Raw genomic sequence first — 18,444 nt, forward strand, 5'->3', positions numbered from 1 at the left:
CATCGCAGACGCTTCGGGATCCCCGACACACATCCGTGAGGGACTAAACTCTCACTCTTCGCGTCTAAACCTTATCGAGGTAACATGTAACCTCACACAAGCTAAGCACCATACAGCATGACACGTACAAGCATGGTTATCTAGAAAAGTAGAAAGGGAATTCCCGGACTCCATCCTATGATGCATCCCTTTAAAGATGGCTCACCACCTCAAAAAGTGTACACCACAGTTGGGATCCTAGAGCGAACTGCCGTCTCCGGAAATGCGACAACAGTTCCTTCTTTATAGGAATTCACCAATTCTTTTCCAAATCCCCTCGTGATAAGCATAGTAATATATATATATATATATACTCGTATTACCAGTTATTTCAAAATACTATAATTACATATTTAGTTTTCCTTTTAAACTGTTGATTCTGTAGGGGTGAGTTCCTAGATTTCCCACAATCGAGTAAAAGCAACCTATAACTCCCAAACGGGCCAATCATAGTAAATAACAACCGATGATTCCCAAACGGCGAATCATCGTAAATAACAACAACCATCCCGGGAACAATCAAGAACCTCACACCTAGTTACAAACAACCGGATAATCCTTACCCGCATTACAAAATCCATCTCTCTGTCTCCTTACTGAGACAAGAGATGAGAACCTTTCCCAAAACCAGTTTTACTCTTTTAACAAAGAAAATAAATCCCCACTACCCCGATTTCGCAAACTCATTTTTCACACAAAAGCTATCCGTATATTTAGTTTATATCGCTGAAAAATACAAATGCAAAACATGAATACCATATATACATGCATGGTTGATACGCAAACTATCTCTTAACAATTTAAACAAATCAAATCATGCATGAAAATAAGCATGCTATATATTGGTATGTAGGTTCCTACCTTAGCAAGCTCCATTCTCCTCAAGCCCACTTAACCGAATCGAGCCCGCTTAACCGAATCCACTCTTATTTGACTCCTATAACATCATATATATACGTAGATCGTAGAGTTTATCAAACTAACGAGGAAATTCTTATCTAATGTAAGTCGAGAACAAATCTCAACGCTAAGAATTTGGTTTCGTAGCTAACAGAGCTACAGGCCATTGCTAGCACTGTTCCTCGACAGGCTCAGAGTCATTTACGTACCATAGAACCAAAGACGCCAATGCCAATCATATCTATCAATCAACTAACGATTATGATTTTTTTTCCCAACTCTAACTACAACAAATTCCACTCTTCAATTCACATTAAATCTAATAATACCAAGTGGGTGCTCTTTCTCACTCACTTAATACTCAACATGATCTTAAACAAGTGTGAACTAACATCACTACACCATAACAAATTTTATTTGTAACGGATGCACATCCGCTACAAAAAATATTAGTAACGGTTATTTTCCGTCGACACAAAAAGCGTGACAAATATTAGTAAATGTATATTAGTGACGGATATAGAGTGTTAGAAAATTTAGTAACGGTTATCAAGTGTTACTGAAATTAATTTCAGCAACACGCATCAACCGCTAGTAATTTTATTAGTAACGGTTATTTATTTTGTGCTTGATTCATTCCCAAGAAATAAAAATATTCGTAATTATGCCTTTGTGACACTTGCCCTTCCGTTACTATCACTTTTTTGCTTTGTAACGGTTAATGATCCGTTAGTAATAATTTGTTATTTTAAAAAATTATTAGAATTTTCTTCTCTGCTTTTTTCACAAGCCACCTATAACAACTCCCAAATTTATAAATATTTACATTCACAAATATTGTCATTCATGTAAAACAAATAATACTCACTTGGAACAATTGATAGTCAAACAACACTTCGCTAAATAATTACAACTTAAGTCTAGAACTATCATATGTTTATAGCTTAAGAAATTAAAACTTAAGTATAAATAGAACCGCACCACCTAAGTACAAGCTACATAATTATCCGAAAGTAAACAATCCTTACGCATCAAAATGAAAGATCTCATCTTCTCCACATAACTATTTTAAGTATAGTTTTTACAACACCTTGCGAACTATGATTCGATATCTCCAAAAGCATGTAGTCTTCACTCTTCCATATGACATCTTGATTATGCACTTGTGACTCATCAACATATGGTGAATGTCACCTTTCCCTGCAAACAATATTTGAAAACAATTAAAGGTTAAGACCCTTGCAACCAAAGATAAACATCATATTACTAAGAAGGGGATGAATAGGACGACAAAAACTAACTTAATAAGGTCTTTAAACCATAAACTAAGGTAGGTAATGAAAATTAATCTAGTGAAACTATTTACAATTAACCTTCTAAGAGTTCTCCTGCAAAGAATACACTTGAATTAAATCCAGTAAGTAGACAAAAGTTTTAAGCTAAAGTCCTATAGCGCATTGGCAACTATGGTTGGTCATCGAGCTACCCGAGTCGAGTATTGGCATGCTCAAGCTCGACTCAAGACATTTAGTGAGATACGAGCTCGAACTTGACTTCGAGCTTAATATAGGGCACAAGCTCAAATTCAAGTTCGAGCACAAGCTCAAACTCAAAAAAAAGAAGAAAGAGATTCACAGTTTACATTTCAAACTAAATATAGTTCATTTACCGTACCTAAAAACACAAGTTCCAACTAATAAAACAAAACCCCATCTTGCAAAATGATTTTAAACTAGCTATTTGGGAAGAAGACTAGACTAACCTCTAAACTAATTAAACGGAAGTCAACGGAACTCAATCTCGCCTTGTCGCAAGAATAAAAGAAAACCCAATAGCCACACCTAGGTCATATTTTGAATTTTCACACTTAACTTTAGTGTTTACAAGAGATAGGTCATAAATTTTTTTAAGGTGGATAGATGGTTAATTATTAAACTTTGATTTCTCTTAAGTAGCTTGTATAAGCTATTGGCGGAAAGTGAAGGGATAAAAAAAAAATGGGTCTGTAATTGTTTTATTCTAACCTTGTATGCACTTTCAACTAACAAAGAAAAGCAACAATGTGAAAAGGCATAATGAAAGTGACATATTGATCAAGCACACCAACAAACAAACAACAGGGGAAATATGAAAAGGGTTACCTTTAGCTGTATTGGAATGTATTCCCTATTCTACATGCGTCCTTTCCCTCTCCGCTATTCCTAAGGTTCCTTTTGCCTCCCTTTGCTTCAAATAAGGTTCTTTCATTCGTGGGTAGAACACTAGAACACCTTGGTAATACCTTCTCAAACAAAGTTGTAACAAATTTACAAGTGGAGTGTCTTAATCAGTTAATCTACACAAAGGAGGAAAAACTTTTAGCAAATAACTATGACATCCTAACACCTTAATATCTAAAGTAAACAAAGGAATGCATTGAAACCTTACCAAAGAATCAAACAGAAAGTCATGAGAGAAAAGAATATTTGGAGATTTTTCTAGCAAAGGGTTTCACTTACCATGTTCAAAGCAGACTTCATAGCAAGTAGATGTCCAACATATCTCGTAAAAGAAAGAAACGATATAAGTGCTAACCTTTCTTCCTCGTGACATGCATCCTAGAATGGATGCAAATTGACGGAAAGATGCATTCCCCAAGTAATTTGTTCAACTCTCACGCTCCACTCACACTCTTCATAAAGATGACAACTTGATTGAAATCCAATGCATCAAGGAGATCATTCAACTTATGATTCTTCTCTCCCTCGCTTAGTTTGATGTAATGCCGATAAAAAATGTTGGCAGAAAAATTTCATCCGCTAAACAAATAACTATGACACAACCAAATTTTAACAAAAGAGCATAAACATCAATATGTAGATTTTAAGTCTCATGTATACCTGTACAAGCCCCGTAAGGTCAGCTTGGCTTCATCATCTACATAAATTTCCATTGGCTCAAGACAAACGCTCATATTTAAAAAATTAGGAGCGCTTCCTCAAGCTAATAGATTTGAGTACCAAAACAATGAAGAACCACAAATCTTCAACTCATATCCCAATCCAAATAATTTAAAGACGATGCTCACATTCTCAATGAATCTCACCCAAAAATATCCTACTACTCCCCAAAAAGTCAACAATGCAAGGTAAAGTGGCATAATACTAGAACGATGAAAGCTAAAGACGATGCCCACATCAACGAGGTAAGATGCCGATCACCCAAGTACGAATGAGTTGGACAAGATAAATGTTAATAGACAACCTAATCACATTACAAAAAGGTAATCCAGCAAAGAATTTCTCGATCCTTGCACCAACATTAAAACCTAAGGTACCAAAGGAAATAGCAACTAAAGATACCAAGTTTGTCCAGATTAAATATTGAAACCACCAAGTCCATTAATGTGATTTGTTGCGTAAACATGGCATTACAAAAAGGACAATGGTCATGTTAAAGAAGTATTGGCTCAAGGACATTACGCCTTGCATAAATATCTTGCGACCGGGCCAGATCTCCTTGCTAAGGGTTGCGAAAACATCATGACTTCCTTATCATGAGGAGTCATCTTAAAATCTCCTCGCACATCTTTCCGCAAGATGTCCGCATAATTTAAAACATTCAACAACAAACCGAATCAAGACAAAAAGATGTAACAAAATAATTTACATAGAGGTTAAAACCAGAAAACTAGAGAGTCAAACCTGACTTATAAAGTATTAAAAAGAATTACCGAAAGTGACTCCAAAGATCTTGTTACATTCATCAAGGATAAAATGTCTCACATTCTTCAAAGGAAGGTCCTTCTCTCTTGCCAGTGCCAATATCCTCCTGTGGGTTCCAACAACAACATGTGGGTACTCATTTTTTAATAGATCTTTATGATTTTTAATATGGACACCACCATAAAAACAGCAACCTTAAGATCGTAAGTAGGTGTTTGAACCTCTCAAACTCATGACAAATCTGCCACAAATGCCCATTATCAAAAGTAAAAAGTTACCATCACCCACAACAAACGGTGCAAAAGAATGTAGTTATCATCAAAACACTTCTTTTCAAGTTCCAACAAGTCACGATAGAAAGACATACCTGGTAAGCTAATTCCCCGTGTATGGCATAGAACAAGAACAACTACTTGACCAAAGACTCTGGTTCAATCTCATAGCAATATTGACAAAACAAACACAAACTGTTTTCCCCATACCGCACTTTGCTTGACAGATGACATCCATCCCCGTGATAGCTTGAGGGATGCATTCATGTTGCAATCGATTAACCAAAAATCGGAGGAACGCTCCTCAAGAAACACAAATTACCTTCGATCCTTTTGAATGAAAGGTTACCGGACCACTTTGTCCTTGATAATCAAGATATGGAAATAGTATATTACCCGTGGACGATAAAAGAATAAAATGTTTTAAGAAAAGACCACATAAGTTTAGAGTTTCTTGTTTTTCTTTTCTCGCTTTGAATAGAACTAAAATGTAAAATAGCTAAATAAGGAAACAAAATAAACATGTACAAATTGGGTATAATGTAAATCTTTCTCGCATCTTTTTTTTCCTAGATTTAGATGAATGAAAAACAAAATGGGGAACTACGACGACAGGAAAAAGATTCATACACCAACCAAGACACAACATAGCTTCAAAAGTGACGGAGTTCAACAACTCTCCAACACCCAAATTTTTAAAAACTAGTAGTTTGAAGATCTACAGAAAATTGCCAACACAAGTTTAAACTTTGAAAAAAAACAATAACCCGCTTATCATGTTAATTGTACACCGATCCGCACAAGTAAATTTTCTGCCTTTACCAAAAGATAGTGTTGCTTGACCTGAATGAGGTGTCTACATCCTAATGATTGACCACTTGACGCCACTAACATATATCCCGCAAAACAAAGGCGAACCTCAATGCATTAAGTAGGTATTGCACATTACACAAAGATCAATCCATCAAGTCTTTTAATTAGTTCATTCCCTTTGAGATGACACTTTATGCTCACTTTCAAATATATAAGTCAATCAAGGAATTTATGACAACTAATAAGTAAATATGTTAACAAATGCATGTAGAGGGAGGGGACATACGCCAGAGCAGCACTCAAAGGTCCAAAGGTCTCTGTATGTATACGATATAATAATATCTAGCCCTCAAGAAGTACCCGAAGGTCCAAAGTGGTCCCAGATGTATACGATATAATAATATCTAGCCCTCAAGAACTTACTTTATTTTCTATAACACCTTCTCAAGTTGAGCTGATTTTTTACTGTACCAAGTACAAGTGGACATGCTTTTCTAGATTAGTGACAATCTTGCTTTATCATTCATAGATTTAAGATATGGTCAAAACTCAAAACTAAATCTCCAAGTCCTCAAATAATTTTATCTTTTAATCTTTTATGTGCCTACGCGAAGCTCAAGGCATTTATCAAGTTCCACCTAACTACTTTCGTTCACAACTAGTTACTCCTTATAAGATTTTGATTCATTCGTTTAACAAATTTGGTTGACCTAAATTTAGTGGGAAATACAAAGTCCAATTAGATTTATCTAACAATCTCCCCAACTCTTTTTCCTTCCTTCCAATGCAAATCCAAAGGCGACATATATAAAACAAAAGCTACCAACAAAGTAAACCGATTTGCTACCATAGCTTAAAATTGTCCAAGTTACTTCAAAAATCTACTCAGTGTAATGGAAGATTGATTCTCAATATCGCTATTGGGTTACTAAAAAAACAATATTAAAATGAGACACACCTCCATGAAACAAGTGACTATTGAACAAGGTGAGGGTCACTCAAATTCATGGAAATTATATAAATAAAATTAAACCAACTTAAATAAAGATTTGAAAAAAATACCAAAGCAATTGAGCATTCAACATTTGGCAACCTAATCGAAAAAAAATTCCAATCAATTAATTTCATATCAATACTTTGCAAGAGAAGCTTGCCAAAATAAAAACACACCAAGGCAAAACTATTTTACACTATTTCACACATGGCAAATAACCCAAATTAAAAACATACTAGTGTAAGTGTTTGCTTAAACTTTCTATCGATTGTTAGCCTTTTGTTTTTGAGTAGAACATGCAGAAAATTATCCAATATATAATAACTTCAATAATTCTAGCAATGTGTAACACTTGTTGGATTAAAATTGTGTCCTTTAACTCAATAGTGTGTATGTCCCTTCATCCTAAAAAATTAGAACACGAGACAAACTAGAACAACACGATGCCCTTCTTCGATATCGGTCGGAGAGACTTTGACACTTTGCCCGACAACAAACAGAACAATACCAAAGAAATGTTCCTTCTTTTTCCCAAAAATTCCTTCAAGCATGCACACGACAATAATTAAACATAAATTATGATTCCAATTTGCTTAACATTCATAACATATTTGGCATCTTTAGTATTCGGGTTAATTTTCCTCGTGCATCTTGCGACCTTTAGTCGAACACACACAAGTTGAGAGATGGGTACATAAAAGCACTTGAAATTGCACTAAAAAATATAGTAGAGACATAAACTTGAAGAGGTCTGCCCTCATGCATCATTTTCTTATCAAAAACAAGATTATATTGACTCGGAGCAAAAAACTTGTCTAATAACACCATACCGCCTATTGGAAGCCCAATCTAGCATATCATCAAACATCTAGTACGCACAAAACATAACCCCCACATTACAAATAAATTTTCAAATAACTATTCAACAACTTAATTACCTCGATCAGAGATGTTTTCCAAAGAAATTAAGGTAAGAAGCAAGGCATGACACATGAGTATCTACAATTTCTCCAACATAGTACAATGCTAAGAAACAACACTAAACATACTACAAAATTCCCAAAACAATAACACCAATTAAAGTTTGCATTTTTAGAGAGATCGAGAGTTACCCGAGAAGATATTTAAAGCTTCAAACTTTGATTCAATCCCGACTTGAAACTAAACAAACAAGAACACAAAATTATTTCAAGGCTTCAAAGTTTAGATTCCTAACTTCAAGCAAATTGAACTTGAAATTTGATACCTGAATTGAAGAACGCTGTGGAGGTATTTCGAACGAAGAGATAAGTGTTTTCTATTTTGTCTGTTACAAAATAGAAGAAAGAAAATGAAAAAAAAAAAAAAAAAAAAAAAAAGAGAAAAAGGAAGAACAATGCCGGCATGGCGTTTTTTCATCACTTATCTCACCGCTTTTGTTACCGAAAGGTGTGAGTCCGAGAGCTAACGCGGAGAATGAAAACATTTTCACCCACTTCCAATTGTTTTCATTTTTTATTTTATTTTCTGTATAGGCAACACTCAATTATCCGCTACTTAATATCAAGTAATTGTTCTGACGAAAAAATCAAGTATTTGTCTTGAGAATATGTAACGGTTGGTAGCATTTCCAACGGAACAAAAGTGTGATAAACTTTGTAACGGATGAATAAGTGTTAGCAATCAATTTTACTATATGTTGCAAAATCAGTGTTATGGTGTAGTGCATCAATGTTCTAAAATTGATTGAATATACCAAAATCCTTACCAAGTCAGCAAGAATAGGTCCTTAGCTTGCTTCTCCACCAATTTCGCAAGCTCTACTTCTCCAAACAAGCTACTCCCGAATACCACACCACCCTATATCAATTATCTCTCATCAAATACAACCAATTAAATCGAAATCGAGTTTACACTAGCGATTTGAGAAGAATTTACTCACCACGTCATTTGGATAATACCATTTAACTTCCAATCAATTTTGAAGCTCCACACTTGACTCTAGTGTTTACAAGAGGTGGGTGGCGAGAATTTTTGGTTTAGATCGATTGAATTTGGGAGAATGGAGTTTTCTCTCTCCTAGGTTTTCAGTATTGGCGAAATGGGAGAATTGGGTGCGATTTTTGATTGTTTTGGTGCGATTTTGTCTAATTTTTAGCCAAAAGACCATCCTACCCCTTACCTTCTAATTTAGCATCCAACAAGGTTTTGAATCCCCCGCTCTCGCGTAACGCCCAAATTTGCGCACACGATACCAAAATTACGGCGCTGTCGTCGAATGACTTGTCCAGTTTTTAAAGTTTCCGGTTTACAGGCGACAGACTCTTATTGACTATGGAAGTATTTAATTATGCGCACACGAATTTACCCGATATCGAATTATTTTATCATGTATTATTTATCTTCTTTTCGATTTTCGAATATTCTAAGTAGCCAGTTATATGAAACCTTAGAATTTTTCGAGAGGTTTTCCTGAACTAACTTGGTTTTCTCGGTCGGTGTTAAATAAATTTACGTTACGTCAGGCTAACCGTCTATCTGACTGGCCAAGTACGTAATCGCCCCTAAGGTTCAAGTGTCTTTTACTAATTTACCCTTAATAATAATTTAGGATTTTACAGTTTGTGACTAGAATCCGACCTGAATATCCGAAAACCCGAATCATTTTAACAAGATTTATATTTTGATGCCTAAAAATTAATTTATATCTTACATTTATATATGAAAATCATTAAAATAGTGTATTTTTTTGTGTTTTTTAATAGATATGGACATCCGAAATTCGACTCGAATCCAGATAAATCCAAATATGGTAAAGAGTTTTGAGTTAGAATCCGACCCGAACCCGCTCCATTTCCAGCCCTAATAATAACTAACGAAAAATTAGAAATTGGATGCAAATCCTTGAAAAATATTTAATGGGAAATCAGAAACGTTATGCAAAAACATAAAACAAACCTCATATATATAAACCGGAAACTGGATGCAAATGCAATGAACTAAACTCAAAAAATAATTAACAGAAAATCAAAAACCGAATGCAATTGCATTGAACTAACCTCATAAAATAATTAGTGGGAAATCAGAAACTAAATACAAATGCATTGAAATAATCTCAAAGAATAATTAACGGGAAATCAGAAACCGGATATAATTGCATCGAAAAGCATAAATAATAAGAAACTAGATGCAGATGTATTGAACTAACCTTAAAGAGCTACTAACGGGAAATCGGAAACTTGATCCAAATGCAATGAACTAATCTCAAAGACTAATTAACGAAACATTGAAAAATAGATGAAACTGCACTGAACTAACCTAAATGAATAATTAACAAGAAATTATAAATTTTATGTAATTGCATTGGACTAACCTCAAAAAATAATTAACGGAAAATCGGAAACTTGATGCAAATGCATTGAACTGACCTTAAAGAACAATTAACATAAAATCGGAAATTGGATGCAACTGCATTGAACTAAGCTCAAAGAATAATTAACGGAAAACCAAAAACTGGATGCAACTGCATTAAACTAAAATCAGATATTAACTAACGGTAAATCAGAAATTGGATGCAAATGCATTAAAATAACCTCAAAAAATAGTTAACTGGAAATCGGAAGTCGGATGTAACTGCATTGCACTGACCTCAAAGCATAAATGTCCATTTTTTAAGCCTTCTCACATGAGTAATTAGGAGCCTAAAACGAATGTGAGTTTATAAAAATAGACTCTTACATGTATGCAAACTGTATAGAAATTGTAAACTATCAAACTAACCTAGAAAAACAATTAACGGGAAATCAGAAACTGGATGCAGATGTATTGAACTAATCTCAAAGAGTAATTAACGGAAGATTGGAACCTGGATGCAAATGCAATGAACTAATCTTAAATACTAATTAACTAAACATCGAAAACTTGATGCAATTGTACTGAATTAACTTTAATGAATAACTAACAAGAAATCATAAAGTGGGTGCAATTGTACAGAACTAACCTCAAATAACAATTAACGAGAAATCGGGAACTTGATACAACTGCATTAAACTAACCTCAAAGAATAATTAATGAGAATTTGGAAACTGGATGCAACGTACTACATTAAACTAACCTCAAAGAATAATTAATGGAAAATCAGAAACTTGATGCAAATGCATTGAACTAATAACCCTAAAACATATTTGTATTATATGTAGGGGAATAAATGTCTCGACAATTATAATTTTACATTTTAAGTAGTGTTTATCATAATTCTTTTATTGTGATTGGAAATACTTTGTTATTCAAGTAACTTCAATATTATCTTCGCCACATTGGACATTCTCACAAAACTTCAATCAAACTTTTATTGTTAAACCTAACAATAAAAAGAAGTCGATGAGTTTTATCAAGGTTTGATGCTTCCTTTTTATAGAGAGTGTTGCAAAAAATTTAAATGAGTAATTAATATAATTTTCATATCTCATAGCTATGCATAATAGTTGCTAATATTTTTTAGAATAATTTAATATAACGGAACCCGTTCGTAGGACACGTTCATGTGATAAATCTTTTCAAGTGGGAGTAGTGTATTCTTTGAAGATATGGAAACAATCAATCTGTTTTAGTAATTTGTACACATTAGTACGTAAACTGAGCGGTGATGATTTACCGCTAAATCACCATAAATCTAATAAAACGATTATACAAGCTAGATCGAGTTTAAGATAATTTTATTTGAAAATTATGGATTAATATCCTAAACCACAAATTGAATAGGCTATCTCAATTTGATCCCTTAGTTTCCAAGTATTTATGCACCATAATCGCTGCTCATTAACGTATTTCGGTTTATTTTCAATAAAAATATATTCTTATTCGAAAATTTGCCGCTAAATCACCATAAATCTAAAAAAATTATTATACAAGCTAGATCGAATTTAAGATAATTTTATTTGAAAATTATGGATTAATATCCTAAACCACAAAGTGAAGAGGCTATCTCAATTTGATCCCTTAGTTTCCAAGTACTTATGCACTATAATCGATGCTCATTAATTAACGTATTTCGATTTATTTTCAATAAAAATATATTCTTAATAGAAAATTCGTGTGAAACATTTTGTGAAGCCTTTTTAACACACAAAATATTTAATAGATCCCGGGCGTATGCTCGGGTCCAAAATCTAATGTATACTATTAGGGTATGCCCGTGTCGTACGGCACTGATGAACTCGATGCGCTTTCGGCACTATCTAGCATGAACTCAACGCGCCTTCGGCGCTATCTCCTCTACCAACCCAATTGGTCATTATCCATAAACCTAATAGTATCAATTGGGTTAGCCCTATGCAGTATCATGTTAAATTTGGAGGCCCGACAGTTTATAGGTTATCCCAGTGTTTATAAGCCCAACCGCAATTGTTGACTTTTGAGTGATTTTTAGATAGATCACATAGATATTGATTTGGTTTAACAAAATTACACAAACCCCTAAATCACTTGGATTCGTCATGTCATATTTTGTGAGAAAGATTTGTAGCCGCCATATGGAGCCTTTTGGGCCTACACCGTTCTGTTTTGTTAGATAGAAAGATAGGCATATTACGTAGTAGCGACGTCAATATTTGTCGGCTGATTGCCATAGGAAAATGTTCATGCCAATTAAATTTGTACAGGTAAAACATTGGCCACACTGCCCACACGATACATTAATGTTCAGTTCTCAAAGAAAACATATTAGATACTGCAATATATCTATCGCGGCATGCACTATGACACTACAGGTAGATGAGGTAGATCAAGTATAATTGGTTATGTTATGTTTTGCAGGATTTTGTACTACGCAAGTAAGCAGTACCTGTATATATATTTTTGTACCATCAAAATCGATCATGAGTCCCACACTCCCAGACAGACATGGTATCTCAGGATTCTTACCAATTTTCTAGCCCTACCACAGACTTACAAGGTACAATCAAAATGAATAATGGTCCTTTTCCATTACATACCTTTATGATCTAAAGAACTACAGTACGCTATACCCACACATTTATTTTAGTCAATATTTTGTTCTTGCATGTTATTGCTTACTGCATAACCTTCATTTGTATAATTGCATTATGAAAGAAAACGAACCTCTCAAGTTGTGTATAATTGTATAGCTGTTCTATTTAAAGACTTAAAATGTGAGTTTAGATGTAGTATAACTGTATAAGGTTGGTTCTTACCAGGAAATGAACAAATATGTAGAGTTGGGGGTAAAAAATTAATGGTAACCCAAATTTTAATTGTTTTGCTCTACTTGTACTGTGTACATCATATCATATCATTGGGCTGTTGATCAGATAACTGTAGGTCCACACCAATGTGATTCTTGTCAGTTGTTTGCTGCTCCAAATAGAAATCATTTGAGTTAAATAAAACTGCATGGTGAAGCCGACATTGGCTGGATCCTGTAACTCAATAATAGAGCGTTCTCTGTGAAACAATAAATGAATTAGGTCTCAGTTTACCTGCGAACAAATTAAGACATAATAAGCTAGAGGCCAATTTGGCAGTGAAAGCCGACATGGAGTCCTGGACCTGTTCATTAATCTTATTGGGATTAGACTATTAGTTAGACGGAATTGTTCTGTATAAAATACATATTCATTATTCGCGTACAATCAGCATTTTCATATGTATTTTTTTTTAAGCGATTCGCTATTTTGAGTATTTTGAGTAGACCCAACCTCTCGCCGATGCGCCATTTTGAGTAGACCTAACTGTCTCCACCTTGTCCATGAAGACTTGCTTTCACTCCTCCGTACACCCATCGTAACAGCACTTTGTTTTTAGCCCGCAGACTCACTTGGCCCAAAGGCCCATCACATAATTACACAATAAATAAATTCCAACCAACACTTGTGGGATTGGAACTTACAACCTCTCCATGGAGAGAAATATACAACCAATTGAACTATAACCTCTTGTGTATCTTCATATGTATTTGGTATAAAGCTAGACCTCAATCTATACTATGTGCCCATGTCCTTTTCAACTCTTTGTATAAACCTTCTATCTTTCTCATTGGTCTAACTATCGGTCTTCGTTATAGATGACCAAAACATTTGATCAACTACCTCTTTGTTTATCCCTTGTTGGTTCACTTCCCTTCTTCTCAGTTCTTCTGATTAACATTTATATCTGACTTTGGCACTTCAACAATTTCAAATCATTGAATTAAATTCACTAATCTCCAGAGCATGCAATGCACTTTGACAACTAAGTCACAGATAATGTCCTTAATTGGTACTCAAAAGTCCATGGTCCATGGTATAAGATGGTCAAGTCTGTCTGTTTACAGCATTGTGTAAAAACTATAGTTTAGAGCACCACCAGAAGGGTTGTCTTTAGATATTGAATTACATTAAGAACGAACGATATATAATTTCGTCTCTTATGAGTTCAAAATTTCAAATTTTATGCAAAACCTGAAGTCATCTATCTTTCCATGTAATACAACTATACAAGGAGACACAAATGGTCTGATTGAACATAATAATCCATTGAAACTCATATCCATTTACTCATTTCATACATCATACTATACTTTACATACAAAATACTAAGAAATGTAAAAAAAAAGACAACAAGAATTTTCTTCAGCTAGCTAGAATCTCAGCAACTGAGTTTCTCTTCTTTTATTGCAATGGAGTTCTTACAATGTGTAATGGCAGCTTGTATTGCACTTTGTAGCTCTTCCATAGTACTATCACTTTTTGAAGAAGATAGAGCCGGATTGGCAACAAGAGGACCACTATTAGTCGGAGAAGTCCACATAGATGCCGGTGCAGAGAACTCACCTCTTCTTCCTCTTAACTCGTGTTTCCCTTTCCAACTTAAATTACCCGAAAACGAATAAGGTTGTCTTCGCAGTTGTCCATTATCTCTTCTTCCTCCTTTGAAGATCAAAAGAGGTCTAATGATTCTCACATACCTTCTCAGTATATGACTCATGTTGAACCTCAACTTCCTTTTCTTCTTCATGTCTTCCTCCTCTTCTTTTTCTCTATCTCCAACTTCAACACCCTTTCGCCGTCTTGTAAAGCTAAACAAGGAAAAAGACTTGGCCTTACTTCTTCCTTTTTTGATGTTCATGTTGTTGTTGTTGTTGTTGCTCTTGTTTCTACTGAGTTTGTGATCGTCGAAGGGGTGGCTAAAACTTTCAAAGGAATTAGTAGAAGCACGAGGAGAGATGGGAAGATGAGAAAGGAGGTGGAGAGGTAGGAGGTGACCATGGAAGAAAATGTCGTCGGCTGGGGACAAATCTATAGCAAATGAAGGTGGGGGTGACTTGGTTTTATCTGGCACTGTAGGGTGAAGAGAGATTGTGAAGGAAAACTCATGAGAAGGCGAAGAGGCTGCTGAAGGTGGAGAAGAAGTGATGGTGGAAGATGATTGTTGCTTTGTAGATTGGCTTCCTTTGCCTTCTTTAGTTTTCTCTTCTTCAACTCCTCCTTCCCTTTCTTTCTGCTGTTGTTGTGGTTGTGTACTCATATCTCAAAGATAGGCCTAGAAGACCAACAAGCTTGTTATGAAATTTTGTAGTTGTTCTCTCTTTTTTTGTTCTTAGTTTTGTTTATGAATACTATTAGAGTTTTGGCAGAGAGATAAGAATTTAGGAAGGAGTGAAGGGTATGGATTTGAGAGAGAGAGAGAGATTGGAATGTCTTGACTCTAGTATATAAAATGTAACATGTAATGTAGTTCTTGGAATGTGAGTTGTATTATCTATTAAGGTGGTGGCCTGGTGGGTACTAGTTAAGATTTTCACAATTTTGGGAAGGTTGAGATGGAGACAAAATAATACACAAGCATCCAACTATTTCTATGGACAGATAGGTAAGGCTAACAAATGTTAGGAAAGCCATGGAGCCTGTGCAGTGTGCACCTATGGATTTTAGTATCACCTATCAACCCAACACTTTATACATGGCTCATTTGGACCCCATTACTCATCTGTTATTATATACACACCAAACATCGCCGTTAAGCTGCTTTTTCTTAATTTAAATGTGCCTAATGGATATCTAATGGACGCATATATGATGATTTTACACAATTTACATGAATGAAATTCAATTTCCGAATCAGATAATGAATACGTGATTAGCAGCCCTACTGTAAAAGCAAAGAAACCTACTTATATCAATTTAAAAGCAAATAGACCTACTTCTGTCGATTCAAAAGTGGTACACAATTATACAAATAATCATTTTGTGCTTATAAGGCCTCAACCCAAACTGCCGAATTCCCTAATAATATATGTTCACAAGTTCTATTATATGGTCAAAGAAGAGACATTAAACATTACACACTTAACAAGAGGAATCTTTAAGTATCACAAATATGCCTATGACGCTTATATAATTTCGATGTGCACGTAAGTTGGGTGGGGTTTGAAGTTTGTAGTGCACAGTACTAAGATACGTACACGAGGGACCAAATATACCCATATAAAAATCAGGTGAGGTCATTCATATGAGAAGAATACAAAAAGGATAAGAAGGCTTCAACTTTAAAGCTAAATCACACAAACACTTTCCGTATAAAATTTTCTCTTATATTTTCAGTCAAACATATGATCTTCACCGGTCTTTTTTTAAGAACAATTAAAAACAAACATAAGAATTATTGCTTTGTAGTATAGTACTATGTGTTTGCTATATGCCCAAACATTCATATCCCATGATAGTTGTATCTGGAATTGATTCATTGTACCTTAAAACATTTAATTGATAAGACCATACGTCCATACCTAATACAATTTAGTTCAAGTTAAGTAAGCTAAGGTCTTAAAAATTCCAGTGAGAACATATTGGTATTTGTATATATGAGAGGACAAGCATGTACATTATATTTTGATTATTTTCATCTGTTGTTTATCTAAGCTAGTACTCTCATACTGTGCAGTGTGTACGGTGTTACGATAGTACATACTGATCGTATTTGAGCTCTCAACTCAATGTATCTACAGCCTTTGCACGGAAATTATGAAGCTGAACTACTGAGCATTAATTTTCGTAAAACTGATATCTACTATCGAGACATCCATCCAGTCATACATTCAAATAGCTTCCTCTTTTCCTCGTACTTGTAAACCAATACAGATTACCAAAAAGATTATCTTTCTCTTCCACCTTGTAAGCATTACAATACAAATTCTGAGCTTTATTTGGCATGTAGATGAAAGTATATATATATGAAACTAGGATCGTTCTTTCTTTTTCTTTCTTGTAGCCTAGCTTGAAGGGGCCTTATGCATTAGCAGGCAACATACATTATGTGAAGTGTAAGCATAGGCAATGCAACAACTCAGTACTATATATTAACTATTAAGTTCATAGAACTTGATAGACAGATTCTGCTTTAAATTTGCAACTCGTGAGCCGGCAATATTATTGATGTTCTCATAGACAATTACTCCAAACAAAACAGCTTATAATTATAACTTAATATTTAAGTTTCGAATACTACAACACTATTAAGTGCTATGTGATCTGTGATCTGTGAGAACAAGGTCCACTGATAGAACATGAATAAATTGTGGAATGTTGTATGTATTTGAATGCATGATTAACTAACCTACAAATTAAAGCAGTGTATATAAACTGTTAGGTGAGAACTGAGAGAAGTCCCACATGCACGTGTTTGTAGTGGTCCATCCTTCTACTCCATGCTACAGTTTTGTTTGGTTAATTAAGGTCAACATCGCAATGATAGAAGCAGTTATTTATTTCCTATGGGCACATAGCACATTTGATGTAAAATTCTAAATTCATCACGTATGCTACATTGCTACTAAACAACCAATCAAAACTATATTCTCTATTTTATTGGGACAAAAGGTGAGAACTTAGAAAGCAAATAATGAGAAGCAAACGTTACATAAAACAAAAGGAATTCTAAGAGTCCACAGTCCATCCTTAATAGAAATCCATTCTAAGTAGCTTCTCTTTCATCCCTTCTGCCACTAACCACTCAAAAAACATTTTCTATCTCCAAAGAATCATAAAAAGAAAAATCTACTCACAAACACCCAGATATGTAAAGACAAACTACTCTTGACATATTTTTGGCACTCTTTCACTACAAATTTGCAAATGCATGTTACTGTTTGTATTCTTTGTGGAGTCAGCCCAATATTGTAGTGGGCAAATATTGTACTCATATATATATTTCTTTCAGTATTTTAAAACTTGAGATATTGACATAAGGGCCAATATCTCGATAGATGTCAGTGGTATTTAAAATGTTTACAGGCATAAGGCGGGAAAGGAAATACAAAAAGAAAGGACAGGTGACGAAAGGAGGTTGGGTCAAAGGCATTTGGGAAGACTATAAAAAGGCTGGATGAGGAAGAAAGGATTCATTCAATTCAGATCACAAAAAACTGTAAAATAGGAGAGAGAAAGAGTGAACCAGAGAGAAATTGTAACAAACTTTATCATCAATCAATAAACACATCGCTTTTCTTCAATTCTTGGAAATCTTTCATTCATTTCTACATCATGAGTTGTGTGAATTGAGAACATTAGTTAGGATTATGTATTCTTGGCAATCACATTGGCGCCGTCTGTGTATCTAGAACAAGAAAATTTCTGATTTTCTTCTTCTAAGATTCAGAATCCAAAGGGTTTCTACAAATTTGAGTGAAGAAAGTGTGTTAGAAGAATCTGAATTCGGTTAAAATGGCTCCTAGGAAGAAAGCAAACAA

The 18,444-nt window shown here is 34.5% G+C and overlaps 1 protein-coding gene and 1 pseudogene across 1 annotated transcript; both read right to left on the reverse strand.

Moving 5' to 3' along the window:
• Positions 1-3,508: 3,508 nt before the first annotated feature.
• On the reverse strand, positions 3,509-5,183 carry LOC147492262 (DEAD-box ATP-dependent RNA helicase 15-like; annotated as a pseudogene).
• Positions 5,184-14,213: 9,030 nt separating this feature from the next.
• Positions 14,214-15,455, reverse strand: BKI1 (BRI1 kinase inhibitor 1). The gene has a single exon (XM_086566539.1). It carries the CDS (start codon positions 15,222-15,224, stop codon positions 14,346-14,348), a length of 879 nt encoding a protein of 292 aa, XP_086422665.1. The 5' UTR covers positions 15,225-15,455; the 3' UTR covers positions 14,214-14,345.
• Positions 15,456-18,444: the final 2,989 nt, after the last annotated feature.

The sequence above is a fragment of the Coptis chinensis genome, chromosome 6 (genome assembly GCF_015680905.1).
Source record: "Coptis chinensis isolate HL-2020 chromosome 6, ASM1568090v1, whole genome shotgun sequence".
NCBI lineage: Eukaryota > Viridiplantae > Streptophyta > Magnoliopsida > Ranunculales > Ranunculaceae > Coptis > Coptis chinensis.

Bases quoted from the DNA above. Each gene is read 5' to 3' on its own strand.
- BKI1 (XM_086566539.1), bottom strand. From the start codon at position 15,224: ATGAGTACACAACCACAACAACAGCAGAAAGAAAGGGAAGGAGGAGTT.